The 23,323-nt window shown below is 43.5% G+C and overlaps 1 protein-coding gene across 1 annotated transcript in view; it reads left to right on the top strand.

Annotated features, from left to right (window-relative positions):
* The window catches only part of TRAF3IP3 (TRAF3 interacting protein 3), a 175,590-nt gene that overhangs the window by 85,540 nt on the left and 66,727 nt on the right, over positions 1-23,323 (top strand). The window contains exons 5-6 of the mRNA XM_082245836.1: positions 3,251-3,275; positions 21,950-21,979. Coding sequence (XP_082101962.1) covers positions 3,251-3,275; positions 21,950-21,979 — 55 coding nt within the window. The remainder of the gene's footprint in view (positions 1-3,250; positions 3,276-21,949; positions 21,980-23,323) is intronic.

Genomic DNA, 23,323 nt, shown 5'->3' with positions numbered 1-23,323 from the left:
TTAACCCCTTCCCTGCCAGTGTCATTTTTACAGTAACAGTGCATATATATAGCACTGATTACTGCAGTAATGTCACTGGTACCCCCAAAAGTGTCAAAAATGTCAGTCAAGGGTCCGGTCTGTCCGCCGCAATGTCGCAGTCCCGCAAAAAAAATCGCAGATCGCCGCCATTACGCGTTAAAAAAAAAACACCAAAAATGACAGAAATCTTTCCCTTTGTTAGTAAACGCAATAACTTTTGCGCAAACCAATCAAAATACGCTTATTGCGATTTTTTTTACCAAACATATGTAGCATAAAACAAATTGGCCAAAAACTTTTAAAAAAATTGGTTTTTACATCTTTTTTGGGGGGAATTTCATATAAAAAAATGTGAAAAATATTGTTATTTTTTCAAAATAAACGCTCTTTTTTTGTTTATAGCGCAAAAAGTAAAAATCGCACAGGTGATCAAATACCACCAAAAGAAAGCTCTGTTTGTGGGAAAAAAAGGACGTAAATTTCGTTTGGGTACGGCGTCGCACGACCGCGCAATTGTCAGTTGAAGTCGCACAGCGCCGAATCGCAAAAAGTGGCCTGGACGGAAGACAGCAAAATCCTCCGGTTGTAAAGTGGTTAAGGTGCCCATCTAATAGTTTTTTGAAACTATCGATGCTCCCTGCTGATACGACTGCTTGTGGAAGCAAATTCCACATCCTTACTGCTTTTGACAGTGAACCATTTTTCCTCTAGTTTTAGTGAGTGGCCATGTGTCTTATTGTATCCCCTTTCTCTAAAAAGTTTGTTCCTTATGCTAGGGGTCATCACCAGTACAGTGTTTGTACATTGATATCATATCCCCCCCTCAAGTGTCTCTTCTCCAGAGAGAATAGGTTCAGTGCTTGTAGTCTTTCCTCATAGCTGATGTCCTCAATTCCTCTAATTATTTTTGTTGCCCTTCTATGGACTCCTTCCAGTTCCAGCACATCCTTCCTGAGGATCGGTGCCCAGAACTGGACAGCATACTCCAGATGTGGCCTGACCAGAGTCTTGTAGAGTTGGAGAATAATCTCTTTATTTCTGGAGTGAATCCCCTTTATTATTCATGCCAGTATTCTGTCGGCTTTAATTGAAGCGGCTTGGCATTGCATGCCACTGCCAAGCCTGTTGTCCACTAGTACCCCCAGGTCCTTTTCCATCTTAGATTCACCCCCCCTAGTGAGTAGCTTGCTTTCGTGTTTCTAACTCCCAAGTGCATTACTTTACATTTTTCAACATTAAACCTCATCTGCCATGTAGTTGCCCACCCCATTATTTTGTTCAGGTCCGCCTGTAAGGTTTCTACATCCTGCATAGAAGATATTGGCATGCTTAGTTTAGTATCCTCCGCAAATACTGAGATTGTACTAGATATCCCCTCCTCTAGATAATTTATGAATAAATTAAACCGGATTGGTCCCAGGACAGAACCTTGGGGACCCCACTTTCCACACCCGCCCAATCCGAGTACTCCCCATTAATCACCACCCTTTGCACTCTCCCCTGGAGCCAGTTCTCTATCCAGTTACTCAACCTATGGTCCATACCTACCTTCCTTAGTTTGTACAGTAAGCGTTTGTGGGGAATGGTGTCAAAGGCCTTTGCAAAGTCCAGATACACCACATCCACAGGCCTTCCTTTATCTAGATGGCAGCTCACTTCATCGTAGAAGGTTAATAGATTGGTTTGGCAAGAACTATTTTTCATGAATCCATGCTGATTAGTAATGAAAATGGTATTATTAGTAGTAAAGTCTTGTATGTGGTCCCTTAACACCCCCTCCAAAATCTTGCAGACTACTGATGTTAGGCTGACCGGCCTATAGTTACCCAGGATATATCTCGGTCCTTTTTTAAATATTGGTACCACGTTGGCTTTTTTCCAATCAGCTGGCACCATACCCGTCTGTAGACTATCCTTAAAGATCAAGAATAATGGTCTGGATATCACCTGGCTGAGCTCTTTAAGAACACTTGGGTGCAAGCCACCCGGATCCGGTGATTTATTTATGTTAAGTTTCTCTAGTTTAGTTCTAAGTCTATCTTCTGTTCGCCATGGCGGTACTTCCTGAGGTGTATTATTTAGTTTAGCATTACAAGCTGGGTTGGTGTAGCCCCCTCAATTCTTTTGTGAAGACTGAAGAGAAGAAATTTATTTAACACTTTCGCCTTTTCTCTGTCCTCTGTGGCCAGATTTCCTTTGTCCTCTTTTATGGTATCTGTTGTTGGTACCTGTTCTCTTCCACCCCCAATTCTGAAAGCTGTACATACTTTGGGGGCAGGATTGTATAAAAGATCATATGACCTAAGGCTTAGGTTTTTGGTAATTTGTCTTAACACTGGAGGGAGCCTAAGGGCCCTTTCACACTGAACGCAGTTGGATGCATTTTGAACTGCACTCCCAACTGCATAGACAGCCCAAAATCAAGGTATTATTAGGGGTATAGCTCACATCATTGCATTGCAGTTATAAAAAAAGTAGAGCATGTTGCATTTTTCCGTACCGCAAATATGCAGGGAAACGTGCCTCAAACGCACCACACTGTGCCCCTTTAAGCCAAGAAAGCCAAGTCCAAAACAAATAGAAAAATGCACTGCAAACGCAGTGAAAAATGCATTCTGATTGCATTAAAGCATGCATCAAGGACACCTCAAACGACTTTCAAATGCATGTAAACATGCAGTCAAAAACGCTCAGTTATGTGCAGTTTCTGGTGTGAATGAGCCCTTAAGCCCTTCTGTTACCCAGCAAGATTTTTAATGTGGCTTCAGGTTCTCATAATCAGCTTGTGTTGAATCCATTGGAGCATAATTTGTAAAAGACAAGTTGCAGCTGGTTATCTTCTCATTGCATTCATTAATGAGGCTCCAGTACATAACAAACTTCTAACTGGGCAGCTGAGAATTTCCAGTAGCTTCCTGGCAATACCCTCATATTTTTTATTTTTTTTACATAATGAACATAAGTTACTATAAAGATCGTTGGGATCTGTAATAATCCTATATCTACCATATGCTTGTGTAGTATTCCAGTAGTGTAAATCCTATATCTACCATATGCTTGTCGTATTCCAGGAGTGTAACAGCTGGCTAACACTGGCTAATGTATAACAGAGCAAAGTATCGCCTAATCTGCCATTAATAGTTCACTCAGATTCCAGATATGGTTGCAGGTAATGACTGTTTTGTGGTAATTATTGTAATTATTATTATTTCTTTTTTTCTTTTTACAGCTGTGCGATAGCAGTCTTAGATGGTGTAAGTATGCAAATCTTGTTTTTTTTTTTCCCTGTATGATCAGTGCTACATACATTTTTAAAAAGAAAATAAGTCATGCGCAAAGTAGTTTTCTCACAGGGTAGAAAATGGGATATTTTGTTTTTCTTTGGGTTGGTATACACTTAGTTTGGCAGTTGCCAGGATCAACTATCTATTTTGGGTATTTTATTCCTGTTTTTTTTTTTTTTCTGTTTTTTTTTTTTCATACAGTAGGCTTTGTTAGCTACTTGCGTGATAGTCCACTTTGCAAACCCTGGGAGATTGTGGAGTTTAGGCCCCATTCACACCTGGGCGTTTTGAGATTTATAGCAGAATCGCCATGATTCTACCCGCCATCTCAAAACGCTCTACAATGGCAAAACCCAGCTTCAGGTGCTATTATTTTTATCCATGATTAACGTGCATTTTATTGGGTGGCAAATCACATTGTGTGAAGCTTGTCACCCAAAAGAAGCTCCTGCATTGCACTTTCATAAAATTTAAATCAACTGAGACACCTTTTGGATAGCAGCATTGTCAATCTGCTGAGAGGGTAATGTTAGGCTAGCAGATTTAAGCTATGTACAAAGTGTATGGCTGAATTTGCATCACATTCGGACAAAAATGGTGCAGGACCCTTTTTTCTAGTCTGCACTGGAATCTGATCGCATGGGTGTTCAAGCCCATGCAATCCGATTCCTGCACTATTTGTCAGTTTGCACTGCAATCTGTGAACCGATCTGGGGGTGTTAATAACTTTGTATTGACACCCACAGGGGTTCACATAGGGCAGCATGAACTGACTGCCAGAGACATGCGATGCAGGAACCCTCACTGGAATCGGGCTGGATCCCGCATCACAATAGTGTGAACCCAGTCTAAGATGGACTTGACTGACAAATTGAAGCTGAACTCCAGCTAACACTTTTTAAGCAGTTAGAACAACATATTTTTCCTTTTGGAAGAAAGGTTTTACATAAATTAATAAAAGTTGACCATTGTAAGCACCCCTCCCAGTGTTAAAGGGTGTGTATCAAACCCCTAACTGCCACTTTTGGCGGGACAGCTTGGTCTGTTAAAGTAATAGCCAAAGGGGAAAAAAAAAAAACTCTAGTGGGACTAGTGCCTGCTTTAGGGCTTGTGTACACAGGCATCACTTGAAACAAGCAAAATGCTTAGGATGTATGCAAAGCAAACTTTGCATGTCTTTTCTGCAATAAAGAACTTGCCTCCTTGCAGTTTTTGAAAGCAGGACTTTAGCTCTGCTTTAGCCCTGGCAGGGCTGCTTACAATGGTCTGCTTTTGTATGTAAAGTCTTTATCCCAAAAAGAGAAAAACTGTTTACTGTAACTGCTTATAAAGTATTAGCTAGAGTTCAGCTTCAATTTTTTTAAGTCTATCTAAAGCTGGGTATACTCGCTAAGCTTTTTTTTTTGGTTCAGCTGGTGGGCTGAAGGAAAAAAAAATAACAGATTCCCCCATCCAGACAAGCGAGGTAGATGGAGGAATCCTTCCTGCTGGGCTATTGTATTCTGAGGGTGGGGAAACCTTGGCTGTCAGAACACTGCAGTGCTAATCAAATTAAAGTTTTCCAAGAGTCCTCCTTGACAGAAGTCAATCTACCGATTTGATATCTGTCGAACAGGGAGGGCCACACGCAGATCAAAATTAGTCCGGTGAATGTTGAACCAGCCAAACTTCAATTCTTCTGTACCCTTCTTTAATTTGCAAGTCTATCAATACCCCCAGAGTGACAATGCTGATGTCCAAAGGTGTCTTCTTTACTACTTCATCCAGGGTGCAGACACCCTAAGACAGGAGGTATGTTACTGGCTGGATCACCAGATTAAAAAAAGGAAAAAAGCCTAAAATAAATCGAATGCAGCCACCACATCCAAACATTAGTAAACTGGAATCTATTCATTTTTTTAATACCAATTTAAGTTTTCTAGAGCACTGTGCATCACAAACAATTGTTTGGTATTATTTTTCTTATACGGTGCTGCTGCTTTCTTCTAGACTCTTTAAGCCACTTTCTGTCTTTCTGCACATGCTCCAGCATGGGTTTCATATTGTTGCTCAGGGTGGGCTCCCTGATGGTGGCAATGATGCATAAAGCTTGGTATCAAATGTATGTAAATTTGGCCAGATAAATAAGGATCAGGCCCCAAACTTACTCATCACTGGCACTGAACGATTTGTATGGAATTGCCTTGACCCCTGATCCTATACTATGTATTCTGGGGTATGTAGATCCTAACACTTTGATCCTAACTTATCCCTGGCATTTATAGGATCTCTTTTTATTGCTCGGAAGCTAGCTGTACAATGAAGAGAGATAACACCGCTCAGGCTAGTCAAAGTCCACAATTCAAGGTGGGTACTGAACCTCGGCTCGCCCCCAGGAGAAGCATGAAAGAAGAAAATGGTTGCACATCACCACAGAAATCAATGAAGAAAAGTTCCTTTATTCACATAAGTGGTACAAGGTACAGCAGGGTAGGACAGTAGACGTGTTTCAAACCTTGTACCACTTATGTGAATAAAGGAACTTTTCTTCATTGGATTCCGTGGTGGTGTGCGACCATTTTCTTCTTTAATGCTTTTGAAGCTAGCTAGTTAGACCAGATCGCATCAAATTTGAGTACAGCATTGCAAAGGAGGTATGTATGCTCCTCAAATATAAATTAATTCATTTTGGATTGCAAGTCATTTACATTGGGTGGGGTGGCAGGTACACATCTAGGGTTTACCCTTCCCACTTTCTGGCATAACTATGAACATATGGCTGATCCAAACATGTCATGTCTGTAGGCCATATTTTATAAGTACATTTTCTAGATCCCCAGCCTCCCATTACACTGTGTATGAACCATTGTTACTCTGCTCATAATAAATGTAATACAGTGTTATCTCGGAAAGGAGATCTCCTTCTAAATAAAAAATCTCTCATTCTTTGCCAGTGGCCATAACCCATACCACACAAATTGTGCAAGTTTTTTTCTTTATTTATTTCATAGTTAGGTCTTCACGTGTCTTCTGCCAGGGTTGTGTAGAAATTAATAAAAAAAAAAAGTTAATAGTGTCTTTGGCAGCATACTGTATTTCAGGAACCTGCAGGTGTCTGTATAAGAGTATTTTTTTTTTGTTTTTTTATTAATTTCACCTAATGGCTCAAAATTATTATAATTATATGTATTTTACTTATTTAAATGATATATATTTTTTATTATTCTATAAATTCTATAAATAAATATTCTATAATTATTTCACGTAATGCCTCAAAATGAAATCAAATCTAATTTGGGAAATACCTGCTGAACTATTACTGGCGATTCGAGATGTCTAAAAAGTTTGGTGAATAGAATATACAAACAAATTACCATTTTTGGCCTTCAAAATAATCGCCATCCTTCACAACACACTTTTGGCAACGTTCATAAAGCTTCTGGAAACTGTCAGCAAAGGCCTCATCGCAGAACCGCTTTCACACATTCTTGGATTGCCGCCACGTCCGCAAAACAAGAGCCTTTCAGAACGCTCTTCAAGCGAGGAAACAGAAAGAAGTCTGCAGTCACCAGATTAGGGGAGTACGGTGGGTGATCGAGAACTAGTACACAGCGCTGAGCCAAGAATTGGCACACAGGGATCGCACAGTGTGCAGGTGCATTATCGTGATGGATTCTGGTCACACATGCTAATGAAATCTCCAGAGGTTTTCATCTGTTTTGCTTTCTGTTCGTCTGTCACTTGTGCGGCACACACCGGGAACAGATCTTCCGCTTATCCAAATCTTTGCAGAGGATGGTGGTGCACACACGTGGTGTCCTTGCTACCATTTTTTGCACTCACTCGGTCTTGTCTGGGGTTCTGCTTGTCGACCGCAGGCCCAAACATGGCTCATCCTCAGTCGTTTCCTTCCCATCTTGCAAAGCATTTGAATCAGTCGTAAACACATTTTCTGCTCACCGCTTCCGTCTCGTACACTTGCACCAACATTTCATGCGTCTCCGTCTTTCCCAATTTGTACCAGAACTTGATGTTCTCGTTGCTCCATTGCACTGTGACACTACCTCTCACGCTGACTACGTTTGACTGCCCACAATGGGTTTACCCTGACGGTCACGTGTACTCCACACTAGGTGGCATTTTTCGATGTGTCCCTGGATAGCCATGTGCATGCGAGCACTCCTGGCCCATGTTGCTGTTGAGATATCGGACCATTCACCAAACTTTTTAGATGCACCTCAGTGCCTGGCTTTCAAGTGGCAACCAGACTTCTCCTCACTTTGCTACCATCTAAGCTTTTCTATAAAGCACTGCGTAAACTGTTGGCACTATATAAATCCTATATAATAATAATAATAATAATATTATCACAGTGATGGATTGCTTAAATAGGCAATTGTAAGGTTTAAAAAGTGGGTGAGGCCTGCCTCTAAACCCAGGAATGAGAGTCATATTTGTATGCTAGAATGTCTGCTGATTTGGAGCATGGGACTGCAGAAATTGACAATTATAGTGGTAGTAAACCTCCACATAATAAAAAGAAATGGGGCCCCTGCAGATTTCAATCATAATGTAATCGTATGCACTGCATACTAGTATATTATGATAGACTTCAATAAAGTATTATAAAACAGCGCTACCAGTCGTGTGAAAAATATATTCAAATAGAGTGCACTAATGATAAAAACTAGATCCCTCAATAATAGCAATAATAATAATAAAGTGCATCAGTGACAAAAAATGTAATACCATACAATCATATAATAATTAATATTAAAGTGCAAGAAAATTCTTTTGAAGTAGAGTGCCAAAATTGGACCTGAACCGGAACCGGAAGTGAGGGTTCGTGCGGTTCGTGCGGCAAGGGAGAGAGGAGGAAGGAAGAGGAGCTGCGGGGACACGTGCGGGGGAAGCCGCACAAGGGGTGCGGGTGCACCGTGCAGGGACCAGCAACTGAGCGGAGGTGGAGGACGGGAGCCGAGGCAGAGAGCGGCGGCGGCGGAGGTCAGAACCCGCCTTCCTTAGTGCCTGGAAGAAGAGGAGGAGGACCGTCCGTGCCCAGTGAGGAGGAGGAGACATCCGTCCCAGTGTGTGTGTGTGTGTGTCAGCAGCTGTGAGTAGAGCAGCAGCTGCAAACAGGGGGAAAGCTGTGTGACTGTACTCTGTAAGAAATCAATAGCTGTTTGTCTGTACTGCGACTGACTGCTGTGTGACTGTCTCTGCAACTGAGTACCTGGTAAGTATCCTTGCGACTGGTAAGTATCCTTGCGACTGGTGAGTATCTTTGCGACTGGTGAGTGTCCTTGCGACTGGTGAGTATCCTTGCGACTGGTGAGTATCCTTGCGACTGGTGAGTATCTTGCGACTGGTGAGTGTCCTTGCGACTGGTGAGTATCCTTGCGACTGGTGAGTATCCTTGCGACTGGTGAGTATCCTTGCGACTGGTGAGTGTCCTTGCAACTGGTGAGTATCTTTGCGACTGGTGAGTGTCCTTGCGACTGGTGAGTATCTTTGCGACTGGTGAGTGTCCTTGCGACTGGTGAGTATCCTTGCGACAGGTGAGTATCCTTGCGACTGGTGAGTATCTTTGCGACTGGTGAGTATCTTTGCGACTGGTGAGTATCTTTGCGACTGGTGAGTGTCCTTGCGACTGGTGAGTATCCTTGCGACTGGTGAGTATCCCTGCGACTGGTGAGTATCTTTGCGACTGGTGAGTATCATTGCGACTGGTGAGTATCTTTGCGACTGGTGAGTATCTTTGCGACTGGTGAGTGTCCTTGCGACTGGTGAGTATCTTTGCGACTGGTGAGTATCTTTGCGACTGGTGAGTATCATTGCGACTGGTGAGTATCCTTGCGACTGGTGAGTATCCTTGCGACTGGTGAGTATCCTTGCGACTGGTGAGTACCTTGTGACGGGTGAGTATCCTTGCAACTGGTGAGTATCCTTGCAACTGGTGAATATCCTTGCACTGGTGAGTATCCTTGCGACTGGTGAAGTAACTTGCGACTGGTGAGTATCTTGCGACTGGTGAGTATCTTTGCGACTGGTGAGTGTCCTTGCGACTGGTGAGTATCCTTGCGACTGGTGAGTATCCTTGCGACTGGTGAGTATCTTTGCGACTGGTGAGTATCTTTGCGACTGGTGAGTATCATTGCGACTGGTGAGTAGCTTTGCGACTGGAAGTATCTTTGCGACTGGTGAGTGTCCTTGCGACTGGTGAGTATCTTTGCGACTGGTGAGTATCTTTGCGACTGGTGAGTATCTTGCGACGGGTGAGTATCCTTGCGACTGGTGAGTATCCTTGCGACTGGTGAGTATCCTTGCACTGGTGAGTATCCTTGCACTGGTGAGTACCCTTGCGACTGGTGAAGTAGCTTGCGACTGGTGAGTATCTTTGCGACTGGTGAGTATCTTTGCGACTGGTGAGTATCTTTGCGACTGGTGAGTATCCTTGCGACTGGTGAGTATCTTGCGACTGGTGAGTATCTTGCGACTGGTGAGTATCTTGCGACTGGTGAGGATCCTTGCGACTGGTGAGGATCCTTGCGACTGGTGAGTATCTAGTGACTGGTGAGGGTATTAGCGACTGGTGGGTACCCCAGGTTTTGTACCAGGGAAGTTAGAGGTAGTGTAGGTAAGGAAGAGCAGGTCGTTAATATTATCCCCATAGAGTAGTGGGTAATAATGTCCGACAGGATTGGGGATGCCACTCAGTGCACTTCTTGCGGCATGTATGCGTTCCTTGATGAAACAATCGAGGACGAATACTGCTGTGCAAGATGTGAGCGACTTGTTGCTCTGGAAGCCCACATCGTGGATCTAGAGAACACAGTGACAAGACTGCGTGGCATCTACAACCTGAAAAGGAGCTTGGACATTACCCAGCAGGCGCTGGCAGGGGTCAGCATAGAGGAGGAAGGAATAGAGGAGACGCAAGCAGCAGAGGTACGCAGCTGGGTGACTGTTAGGAATGTTAGGGGGAGGAGAGTCAGGGAGGCCAGTCCTGAGTTGGTACACCCTAACATGTTTGCTGAGTTGCAGGTTGAGGGGGATATCAACTCAGGGGTGGCAGAGCTGGAGCATGCGCCCTCCCCCAGCTGCCAGGGGAGGGACGGCTCCAGGAAGAAGGGGGGCCGTAACGCAGGAAAGGTTAGACAGGTTGTGGTAGTTGGGGACTCAATTATCAAGAGGACAGAGAGGGAAATCTGTAAAAAAGATCTCGTGAACCGAACAGTTTGTTGTTTACCGGGCGCCCGAGTTCGGCACATCGCAGATCTGGCAGACAGATTGTTGGGCGGGGCTGGGGATGACCCAGCGGTCATGGTGCATGTGGGCACTAATGACAAAGTTAAAGGTAGGTGGAGGATCCTTAAGAACGATTTCAGGGACTTAGGTAATAGATTGAGGAAAAGGACCTCCAAGGTGGTTTTCTCTGAAATACTGCCTGTACCTCGAGCCACACAGGAGAGGCAGAAGGAGCTTAGGGAAGTTAACAAGTGGCTGAGGAATTGGTGTAGGAAGGAGGGGTTTGGGTTCCTGGAGAACTGGGCTGACTTCTCAGTCGGCTACCGGCTCTTTAGTAAGGATGGGCTGCACCTTAATGGGGACGGTACAGCTCTTTTGGGGAGAAAGATGGCCACCGAGTTGGAGGGGCTTTTAAACTAGGAGACGGGGGGGAGGGCTCAGAAGTAGAATCAGTCAGGAGGGAGCAGAGGACTGAAGGCAGTTGTAGGGTCAACAGCGACAGTAGGTCAACAACATCAATTGGCGGGTCTGTGCGGGAGAACAGCAGACCAAACAGAAATAAACAAAACCGCCAATCACGTTTAACTTCCGTAAAACTAAGAGGGGTATATGCTAATGCCAGGAGCCTAGCTAATAAGATGGATGAGTTGGAAATGTTAGTACATGAGGAAGACATAGACCTTGTGGGAATAGCGGAGACTTGGTTCGACCCCTCACATGACTGGCTGGCCAATATCCAAGGGTATTCGGTGTACCGGAAGGACAGGGTTGGTAAAAGAGGGGGAGGGGTATGTCTCTATGTCAAGAACAATATAAAGGTGCTAGAAAGGAGTGACATTACGGATGGGATGAGCATGGATTTAGAATCTGTGTGGGTTGAACTCGATAGGGAAGAAGATAAGGGAAAAGTAGTTGTGGGGGTTTGCTATAGGCCACCTAACCAAGGGGAGGAGGTAGAGCTGGAATTTTTAGCACTAATAGGTAAAGCGGCAAAACTAGGATCAGTCATCATATTGGGGGACTTCAATTATCCCGACATTGACTGGGAAGAGGGGACTGCACACTCGCATAAGGCCCGGCTATTCACGGAAACCTTACAGGATAACTACATGTCGCAGTTGGTGGATTCCCCTACTAGAGAGAATGCTATCCTGGATCTATTGATCACTAATGACCCAGACATAATCTCGGAGGTAGGAGTCCAGGACAACCTGGGCTCTAGCGATCACAGGATGATCACATTTAGTATAAATAACAATATAAAAAGGCAAGTGGGGAACATAAGAACCCTAAACTTCAGAAGGGCAGACTTTCCAAAATTGTACTCATTGATGGAAAGGGTAAACTGGGACCAAACCCTGGGATCACTGACCACAGAGGAAAAATGGGAATGCTTTAGAACAATATTAAGCAAAGGCATCTTGCAGTGCATTCCTATGGGGAATAAATTTAGAAGAGACAAAGCCAAACCTGGCTGGCTAAACCGTAGCGTTAAAAAACTTATTAGGGGAAAAAAATTGGCCTTCAAGAAATATAAATCAGAGGGCACAGTATCGGCCTTCCAGCAATACAAGGAGGAAAATAAGAAGTGTAAACACGAAATCAAGATGGCTAAAATCAACTTTGAGAGACAAATAGCGGAGGATAGTAAAAAAAACCCAAAGAAATTCTTTAAATATATCAACAGCAAAAAAACTAGGGCAGAGCATATTGCACACATAATTAACGATGATGGGAGGATGGTTACAGAGGACACTGAAAAAGCAACCGTGCTGAATTCTTTTTTCTCGTCAGTCTTTACGCAGGAAAAGGAAGGGTACACTGACCATGACTGTATGGTTAGTAGTAATACACAGGACTTGCCACTATGGCTAACAGAGGGGGAAATCAGGGAAAGACTGGATAAACTTAACACAAACAAATCACCAGGCCCGGATGGCGTACATCCGAGAGTGCTCAAGGAACTCAGTATGGTTATATCTAGACCACTGTTCCTGATCTTTGCTGACAGTATTAGGACAGGAGATGTACCAGGGGATTGGAGGAAGGCTAACGTGATTCCGATATTCAAAAAGGGCCAGAGACATATCCCGGGAAATTATAGGCCTGTCAGTCTGACATCAATAATATGTAAACTTTTGGAGGGGATGATAAGGGACTATATCGTAGAGTATGCTAAAGACAACAACATCATCAGTAGTAACCAGCACGGGTTTACAAATGGGCGTTCTTGTCAAACCAATCTCTTAGCATTCTACGAGGAAGTGAGCTGTGAGCTAGATAGGGGGAGACCAGTGGATGTGGTGTACTTGGATTTCGCTAAGGCGTTTGATACAGTTCCCCACAAGCGCTTAATTTATAAAATAAGGTCTGCAGGTATCGACAGCAGGGTTTGCTCTTGGATACGGAATTGGCTAAAAGGCCGTGTCCAAAGGGTAGTAATAAACAGCGCATACTCAGACTGGTCTGAGGTAGTAAGCGGGGTGCCCCAGGGCTCAGTCCTGGGACCAACCTTGTTCAATTTATTCATAAACAGCATTGAGGAAGGGATCAGTAGTTCGTTATCAGTTTTTGCAGATGACACAAAATTGGCCAGGGCAATAACTGCACAGCATGAAGCAGATATCCTACAGAATGACCTGGACAAAATTACGGAGTGGGCAACGACATGGCAAATGAGGTTTAATGTGGAGAAGTGTAAGGTTTTGCACTTGGGGACCAAAAACATAAAAACACAATACACGTTAGGAGGGGAACCCTTGGGGGAATCAAAAATGGAGAAAGATTTGGGAGTCTTAGTTGATGATAGATTAGGCAACAGCATGCAATGCCAAGCGGCAGCTTCCAAAGCCAACAGAATATTAGCATGCATAAAGAAAGGGATGTATTCCAGAGATAAGACTATAATCCTTCCACTTTATAAAACTCTGGTCCGACCGCATCTGGAGTATTCTGTCCAGTTCTGGTCGCCAGTCCTCAGGAGGGATGTGTTGGAGCTGGAGAAAGTCCAGAGAAGGGCAACTAAACTGATTAGGGGGTTGGAGGACCTTACCTATGAAGAGCGGCTGCAATCGCTCGATTTATTTTCCCTGGAGAAAAGACGTCTGAGAGGGGACATGATAGCAATTTATAAATATCTTAATGGGGATCTCAGCTTAGAAGAAAAGCTGTTCATTCGAAGGAATTGCATGAGGACTCGAGGACATACAATGCGATTAGAGGAGAAGCGTTTTAACCTCAGGCAACGTGGGGGGTTCTTTACTGTTAGGGCTACAAGATTGTGGAATTGTCTACCACAAGAGGTGGTTTCTGCGGGTAGTATGGTGACTTTCAAAAGACTCTTAGACTTACATCTCAAGGATCAGGAGATTGAGGGCTATGTTAGATGATTACAGTCACACACACCTACACAGGTTGAACTGGATGGACTATTGTCTTTATTCAACCTCGCCTACTATGTAACTATGTAACTATGTAAAAATGTGCAATAGGTGCCAAAGTGCTAAGTATAGTGCAGTCCAAAAATTATAAACAGTCCACTTGTATAAAATAAAGTGCTGAATATCGTGCTCCACACAAAGTGCCAAGTGCTTCCAGAGAAACCCTTTTGGGGATCCACTCACCAGACTTAGGATAATTCGGAGCCATATATATATATATATATATATATATATATATATATATATATATATATATATATATATATATCTATCCAAGCGTATAACCAATAGGAAAGGATAAGCTGGCTAAGCCTCCGAATCAGCTTCCAACCTCAGGTGTGGGATATTATACAGCCTTGGTGTCCCCCAGGATATCTATATGGATGCACTTTATTTGAATATTTTTTTTTTAACACGCCTGGTAGCGCTGTTTTATAATACTTTATTGATTTCTTGGTCTTTTACCTTAGTGAGCAGCAGCTGCGGGTGGTATTCGTTCACATCATTTTAGCGCGGGTTTAATATTATTATTTTCACATTATGATAGACTTGCCTACACAACACAGTCCTCCAGCTTCACCTGGTCTTCACCTGGTTTTCCTTCGAGTTCCCGGGCCCTGGCAATATAAATGGCTCCGGCATGGAACCCTGAAGGTACATGTGCTGGTGATGTGAATGTCATCTAAACAGTGCAAGTTTAGGAGATATTCACTAAACCTACAGGTAAGCCTTATTATAGGCTTACCTGTAGATACAAGTTAAAAAGTGGACTCTTCTTCGACTTTAACCTGACACGAAGGCACCGGTAGGCACCAGGTGTGTCTGCAGTGTGCCTTTAGGGTTGGTTTAAAAATGTTTCTGTTTTTACTTTATATCTCATCTTAACATTATTATGAAGGCTGATTAAAAGTAAAGCTGCCCAAAGACAGAGAATGACAATTTGGAGATCCAACACCATTGCCCTCGAAAGCCTGTACACATTAAATTGGATGTAAACGCTTACATATACCCAGTGAAGTGAACAGCCTCTGAGAGATAAAACAAATCTCCCTACATAAGTTTTACTTGTATATGTGCTGTCTTCGGCTTTCTAGACCAGTGTTTCTCAACCTTTTTTCAGTCGGGGCGCCCTTGAAAAGTATTTTGAGTCTTGAGGCACCCCTGCCCAAGGTTTGATTCACGTTACTGTGTATCGAAGAACACGTGCAGAATCGTGTTCGTTCCTGACACACAGACAAATGCTCTGCTCTTTAGGGGTGCCATTAATTCTTAATGGCACCCCACACTTTGGCAAACATGGGGTACTTTGGGTGCGGCACAAGTTTAAAAAAAGGGTCGGGGACTTCTTTCCCTGCATTTCTGCTGGTAGGGAAGCCCATTGAAGCCCTACACGCAGCACACATACAAAACACAGGGCTTGTTCACATGTCAGGTTGGAGGGGCAGTAAAATCACATGGTTTAGCTGTCTTTACTACCCTCAGCTGCTCCCCCTTTAGCTGCAGAGGCAGAATCTGGGGATGTACACATGTGGTGGCTGCAGCTGGAGGTATACCCAGGGTGAATGGGGCTGCACTGCAACCACCCTGCAACTGTGTGCATGGTTGCGGTGTGGTGGTGCTGCATTTCCGGGCTTAAAACAGGAGGTGAGAAGCAACATATTGCCTCTTTACCGCCTGCCAAATGCCTCTGAAAAGTGATCTAAACAAGGATTGATTTTCAAAGGAGCAGCAGCCCTTGCTGCTATCAGAAACAAGCCCTAAAAAGCAGTTCTGACAGTACAAGAATGGGGGGTCAGGATTAAAAGTAACATACATACATACATACATACACACACACACACACATATATATATATAAAAGCATACATATACACATATACACGTACGTACACACATACAAAAAAATGTACAAACACACATGCATACACATGTATACATGCACACATACAGACACATGCACGCACGCACACACACACACACGTACAAATACACACACATGCATAAACATGTATACATGAACACACACAGACACATGCACACATACAAACACACACACACATGCGTACACATGTATACATGCACACATACAGACACATGCACGCAAACACATGTACAAACACACACACATACAAATGCACACACATTCATACACATGTATACATGCACACACACAGACACATGCTCACATACAAACACATGTACAAACACACACACATACAAATGCACACACATGCATACATGAACACATGCACACACATACAAACACATGTACAAACACACATACACATGTATACATGCACACATAAAGACACATACAAACACATGTACAAACACACAGACACACACACACATGCAAATGTGTACACACACACACATATACACACACACACACACAAATACACACAAACTTTAAAAGTTCTAGTACAATACTAGTACATTCTAGTACAATAATACAGTAATTCTAGTACAATACCTTTCCTCACACAGCCGGGTACTGCACTGTAGGGGGAAGCAGAGAGCACAGCACACTCCCCCTCCCTTTACTTTCACTTTCCTGAGGCTGACGGAGCTCCCTCACAGCTGTACAGTTCGGCAGGGGATCGGGAGATCGGGCTCATCTGACAGCCCTTCTCTACCATGATCCCGTGGCACACCTGAGGAATTCTGGCGGCACACTAGTGTGCCGGGGCACACCGGTTGAGAAAGGCTGTTCTAGACTGTTTAGAAAGTGCACGCCCTGTTAGAATTTTCTCTTCCTGATTCACCTGTGGGAGGGAGGTTTGGCTATACACTTGTGAGACAGCTGATTGGAGGAAAGGCGCACACACCCCCTCTCTACATAGGCAGAATCATGCAGAGCTGTGCTGTGAATAGACCAGCTCTCTGCTAATCTAGTTATAGCACCCACCCCGACGCAACGGGACTCCTCAGGGTTTTGAATGGAGATAAGGAAACACTACAGATAGATGTGCCCAGGTCAAATTTCATGAATGGGGTTTACATCATGGGGCTTATCATACCCACTTGTAGAATATCAAGACTCTTCTTCACACACCCTTGTGGGCTAGAATCGTTTGATGTTCTGGAAGGCCCTCCTGTAAACTGATGCATGTTTATATCCTGAGCATATGCCTAGAGCATAGTCTTGTCTTCAAAGATTAACAAAGGTCATCCTTGAATTTTGCTGCAAATTCAGTTGGTCTGCAAAGGTTGTAGACATATCTGATTGCAATTGGCAGGACAGCACAACAGGTAAACTGGCCCTACTTTATACAATTTTCTTGTAAAGTTACCAAAAACCATATAAAATGAGGTTAAACCTGACACTTTCCATTTGTATCCAGTCAGGCAGGTTGTTGCACAACTATCACATAAGTGACTGTGGAACCCGAGATGATGAGGGTGGCCACTTGAGCAATTTGCATCCAAGCACCCCTGGTAGTGGAGATGGACTGCTAGGGCAGTGGAAGGGTGCAGTTGCCAGGAAGTTACAGTATTGAGCTGTAGCTTGGAGACACATGAGTCCTTCCAGTGGTGATATGGTATCTGATCACAAGCCTTGTTCAGATGCAGCCAGGCAGGCAAGTACAGGGTCAGGAACAGGCAGAAGTCGGTAACGTGCTGGCGGTGGGGCACCAAATCAGGAAGCAGAGATGTAGTCAGAAATTTGAGCTGAGGTCGCTATCATAAGCCAGCAAGAGATAAAATAGGCAGGGGGTAATCCAACAGAGGTGTCAGACGTAGCTGGGTCAGGAACAAGGTTACCACTTGGATTAGAATCAGGAAGACACAAATCAGAGCTGAAGACAATCCAGCACTTGCATTCTACTCCCTGCTCATCTTGAGCTTCTATGCTTAGAGCTCTGCACATGTGCATAGGAATGAGCACCTGCTGGACAAGACCTCTGACAAGGACAGCTCAATTTGTATCCAATCAGGCATGTCGTCGCACTACATAGTTTATGGTAAATCTAAAAGAAATTGTAGAAGAAAATTGTATAATGTATGTCCGGCTTCAAGTCTATGGGCAGCTTTAGGTTCGAATTGGATAGTATCTATATAGTACCTTATGCATACTGGCAAATGGCAGCCACCCCAACTAACTGGCCTTTGCAGCAAAGAGCACATGGAAGGGCGACGCAGGTCAAAAAACAACAAACAAAAATTCTTAGCTCACTTGCCATCCTGCAACAAATTGAGTTGACCTTGTCAAACAGTTCACGTAACTGAGACACAGCTGAGACAAAGCCAATCAGGGGAGAGAGGGGCGGGGCTGAATGGCAGCTCCGTGTCTGAATGGATACACGAAGCTGCAACTCGGCTCGGATGCACCATAACAAGCTTCTTGCTGTGGGGACACTCAACAGGGGGGAGGGGTCAGGAGCTACAGCCAGGGACACGAGAAGAGGAGGACCTGGGCTTCCCTGTGCAAAACCACTGCACAGAGCAGGTAAGTATAATATGTTTGTTATTTTAATAGGAAAAAAAGCTGGACTTTACAATCCCTTTAAAACCAAAGGGTCCTAACCCTATAATTTCAGTCTCCTGTTGAAGCACATAAATATGGCCAGCTTCATGTCTTTAGGTTTAGGTTAAAAGGTGATAGTATCTACAGTGGGTACGGAAAGTATTCAGACCCCCTTAAATTTTTCACTCTTTGTTATATTGCAGCCATTTGCTAAAATCATTTAAGTTCATTCTTCTTCCTCATGAATGTACACATAGCACCCCATACTGACCGAAAAACACAGAATTGTTGACATTGTTGCAGATTTATTAAAAAAGAAAAACTGAAATATCACATGGTCCTAAGTATTCAGACCCTTTGCTGTGACACTCATATATTTAACTCAGGTGCTTTCCATTTCTTCTGATGATCCTTGAGATGGTTCTACACCTTCATTTGAGTCCAGCTGTGTTTGATTATACTGATTGGACTTGATTAGGAAAGCCTCACACCTGTCTATATAAGACCTTCCAGATCACAATGCATGTCAGAGCAAATGAGAATCATGAGGTCAAAGGAACTGCCTGAAGAGCTCAGAGACAGAATTGTGGCAAGGCACAGATCTGGCCAAGGTTACAAAAAGATTTCTGCTGCACTTAAGGTTCCTAAGAGCACAATGGCCTCCATAATCCTCAAATGGAAGACGTTTGGGACGACCAGAACCCTTCCTAGAGCTGGCCGTCCGGCCAAACTGAGCTATCGGGGGAGAAGAGCCTTGGTGAGAGAGGTAAAGAAGAACCCAAAGATCACTGTGGCTGAGATCCAGAGATGCAGTCAGGAGATGGGAGAAAGTTGTAGAAAGTCAACCATCACTGCAGCCCTCCACCAGTCGGGGCTTTATGGCAGAGTGGCCCGACGGAAGCCTCTCCTCAGTGTAAGACACATGAAAGCCCGCATGGAGTTTGCTAAAAAAACACCTGAAGGACTCCAAGATGGTGAGAAATAAGATTCTCTGGTCTGATGAGACCAAAATAGAACTTTTTGGCCTTAATTCTAAGTGGTATGTGTGGAGAAAACCAGGCACTGCTCATCACCTGTCCAATACAGTCCCAACAGTGAAGCATGGGGGTGGCAGCATCATGCTGTGGGGGTGTTTTTTCAGCTGAAGGGACAGGACGACTGGTTGCAATCGAGGGAAAGATGAATGCGGCCAAGTACAGGGATATCCTGGACAAAAACCTTCTCCAGAGTGCTCTGGACCTCAGACTGGGCCAAAGGTTTACCTTCCAACAAGACAATGACCCTAAGCACACAGCTAAAATAACGAAGGAGTGGCTTCACAACAACTCTGTGACTCTTCTTGAATGGCCCAGCCAGAGCCCTGACTTAAACCCAATTGAGCATCTCTGGAGAGACCTAAAAATGGCTGTCCACCAACGTTTACCATCCAACCTGAAAGAACTGGAGAGGATCTGCAAGGAGGAATGGCAGAGGATCCCCAAATCCAGGTGTGAAAGACTTGTTGCATCTTTCCCCAAAAGACTCCTGGCTGTATTAGATCAAAAGGGGGCTTCTACTAAATACTGAGCAAAGGGTCTGAATACTTAGGACCATGTGATATTTCAGTTTTTCTTTTTTAATAAATCTGCAACAATGTCAACAATTCTGTGTTTTTCTGTCAGTATGGGGTGCTATGTGTACATTCATGAGGAAGAAGAATGAACTTTAAATGATTTTAGCAAATGGCTGCAATATAACAAAGAGTGAAAAATTTAAGGGGGTCTGAATACTTTCCGTACCCACTGTATATAGTACTTTATGCAGACTGGAATCTCTACCCAGATGATATACACAAAAGAAAGTTGAAAATTCTTTGAAAGCCATTGTTAAATTGTTAAATTTTTGGAAATATTTACAAATGTCCTTTTTTATGGTTGAGAAAACGGCTAGTTGCCTTTATAATGGTAAGCACACTTCAACAAACATACTGGATAATGCTTCTCACTAATATGGCCTACCCAAAACTGTGCAGTCCTATATCCCTACATCACTCTATCATCCTTTAAAATGTTCTGAATGTGACAGATTTAATGCCAGAGAATAATGGCTGATCCAAGTTGATGTGCCTGACCGCATGATAGAGATGGACATTATTCTCTATGGTTGAACCTAGTCCAAGTGTGACTTTGTTTGTCGAATGACGAACAAATGGGCTTCTTCGCAGGAACTTCGATTTCCTGCATTATCATGGACTCTCTGACCTCTGAATTTCAATAAATAAATCACTGGCTGGCAGGGGGATTTAAAATCACAGCTCTTATCATTACAAGCCTGGCATTCTACCACCTATGCCACCAAGCCTGCTTAAGCTAAACCTACTCTCCCTGGTGGCGTAGCTGGTAGAATACCAGACCGGATGAGATCGAATCCCAAACAGGGAGAGAGAAATTTGATGGGGACAGGGGTCTCTTCCCCACAACCCTAGGCTGTGGTTGTGGGGGTCTGTGGGGGGAGGATTATCGGAATCTGGAAGCTCCCTTTAACCAGGGGACCCCCAGATCCTGCCCCCCCCCCATGTGAATGGATATACGGGAAAATGGTACCCCTACCTATTCACTAAAAAAAGTGTACAAAAAAATAATGACAAAAGCCAGTTTTGGAAAAGTATTTTATTAAAAAATACTGTCCCCCGATGATCAGTCGCCGGCCGCCGGAAAAAAAAAAAAAAAAGAAGCTCTTGCTTCTTCAGAGGCTTCCCGAATGAGCTGTTTTGATTTTGACAGCTCTTTTTTTAGTGACCTGATGTCACAAGCCGTCCCACAATGCACTTTTCAAGTGCAGTGAATAAATTACTGATGACAGTAATTTATTCACTGCACCTAAAGCAATGGATTATGGGAGCTGTCAAACTCAGATAGAAGCTAGTTAGCCAGACAGAGTCCAAGGTTAATCAGCTGGCTGGGTGGCCTAGCTGGTAGAGTAACCACTTGCAAACAAAATGTTGTTAGTTTGAATCCCCAGGCCAGCAGGTGATTAATATTAATAATGAATTTTAATTAAAACCTATTAATTGTCCCTCCCCTTCTGAAGTGACGTCAGTAATTTATTCACTGCGGTTGAATAATAGTCACTTAAATTTAAGCCTTAAAATGAGGACTTGTGATTTTTCTTGTTCGTATGTTCGCTAGAACACTTCCCCTGTTCGAGATGTTCTGGTGCGAACCGAACAGGGGGTGTTTGGCTCATCACTAGTCAGGCTGTGTCAGTGACACATCTAACTTTTCTGTATCTGAAGTCTTCACTAACGTTCCGAAATTGATAGGAACGGCAGAAAGGGACTAGTGAATTTTACAATGCATTTAGGTAAGTTAGGTTAAGAATGTTCTGTTCCAAGGATGTGTAATACATAAAGTAAAATTTGGTGGGAGAGTGCCTTGTTTTAACAAAGAGACTTACAAAATTTACTTGCTATACAGTCTAAGAACAAATATTGAAAGAATATTACTTACATGGACAACTATTGTTTTTTAGGAGTTGCAGCAGCTTTCTGATTATCTCATGGTAAGTAGAGATTATACATTTTGCCATTTTGCTTGTTCAACATTCTATAATATTTGCGATATTTTCATCTGCAATTTCTGAAAAATCTCTTCTAATCTATTATGCATTTTAAGTAAGAAAAATCATAGACAGGCATCCCTTTCTGATACCTTTTTTACATCTGCTCATTGGTGCCCATTCTACTATCTGGTGCTTTTCAGACCCCAGTTTTAATGCATACATAAAGTATAGATTGTATCCTTCTCTTCTTTTTCAATTTTTACTTTTTTTTTTTTTCTATCTTTAAAAATGTTCTTAAAAATGAACTTTACACCCCTCCCCATCCCTTCCTCCCCCAGGCCTAACTTTTATTTGAATCCCTTCCTTCCTTATCTACTAGGTAGAGCTATAATAGCATAGTCGCGAATCCAGCTGTAACCATCTGAAAGCTGTGGTATGCTGGGTCCTGTGCCACCATGTTGTTTGTAACATCATCAAAAGCTGGTTGCCTCTTCTAGGTCTTAGCAGTCTGCTTCCTGAGAACACTGCCCTGCGCATGTGCAGTGTGCTCTACTTAGCCCTGGAGCCTCCTCGGATGCATGACGTGGATATCGGAGGAGGCTTTTGGCTGGGGAGTGTCATTCTCACCTTGGCAACAAAGGCAGAAAACACTGACTGCACTCTGCTGAAAATAGGTATCCCTCCCCCTCAAAAAATTGTTTCAATTTGATGAAAGAGAGGCAGGAAAGCAGCATGGCAGGGACAAGCAAAAACCAGACGAAGCAAAGCAATTGTATTGCGAAATGCATTGACATCATCAACGCCCAAGACGCCACTGGCGGCATCCCCAGCAGGGTGGCGAGCTGTGTGAGGAAATGGACAAGCAGGTGACCGAATACTGATCGTCTTAGGGAAATAGCTGGTGTATACACAGGAGCAACAAAAAGAAGTCCTAACAGCAGGAATCTGAATATATACCATCCAGAACTACCGTGGCAGGGATCTTTTGGCCGTCGACTTTATGAGGGGGGTAAAGTACACACGCTAATGCAGCCTTAATTGTAACATGTGTAACCCCCTAAGCCAAACGTGACTTAGATACATACCGAGTCAACACTCTCCACACTTTAGATCCCAGGTACACTGAGGACTCTTTACACCAGTGTTACTATTCCCCCTAGAAGCCGTTTAATAGTCCTAAGGGATAAACAGTGCTATACACACTTATGGACGTCAGGATTACCTGAGCATATCCAATTACCATCCCAGATAATCCCATTCAACACTCATCAGAGATCTGTATGAACTTCACCTGCCATAGCACATCTTCATATTCGCAGAAGTGAATGACCTTTCTGTATTGAG

The sequence above is a fragment of the Pelophylax lessonae genome (assembly GCF_965119305.1).
Source record: "Pelophylax lessonae genome assembly, chromosome: 2".
Taxonomy (NCBI): domain Eukaryota; kingdom Metazoa; phylum Chordata; class Amphibia; order Anura; family Ranidae; genus Pelophylax; species Pelophylax lessonae.
Note: the sequence above shows the minus strand (reverse complement) of the source record. Positions and strands in the feature narration are given on the sequence as shown.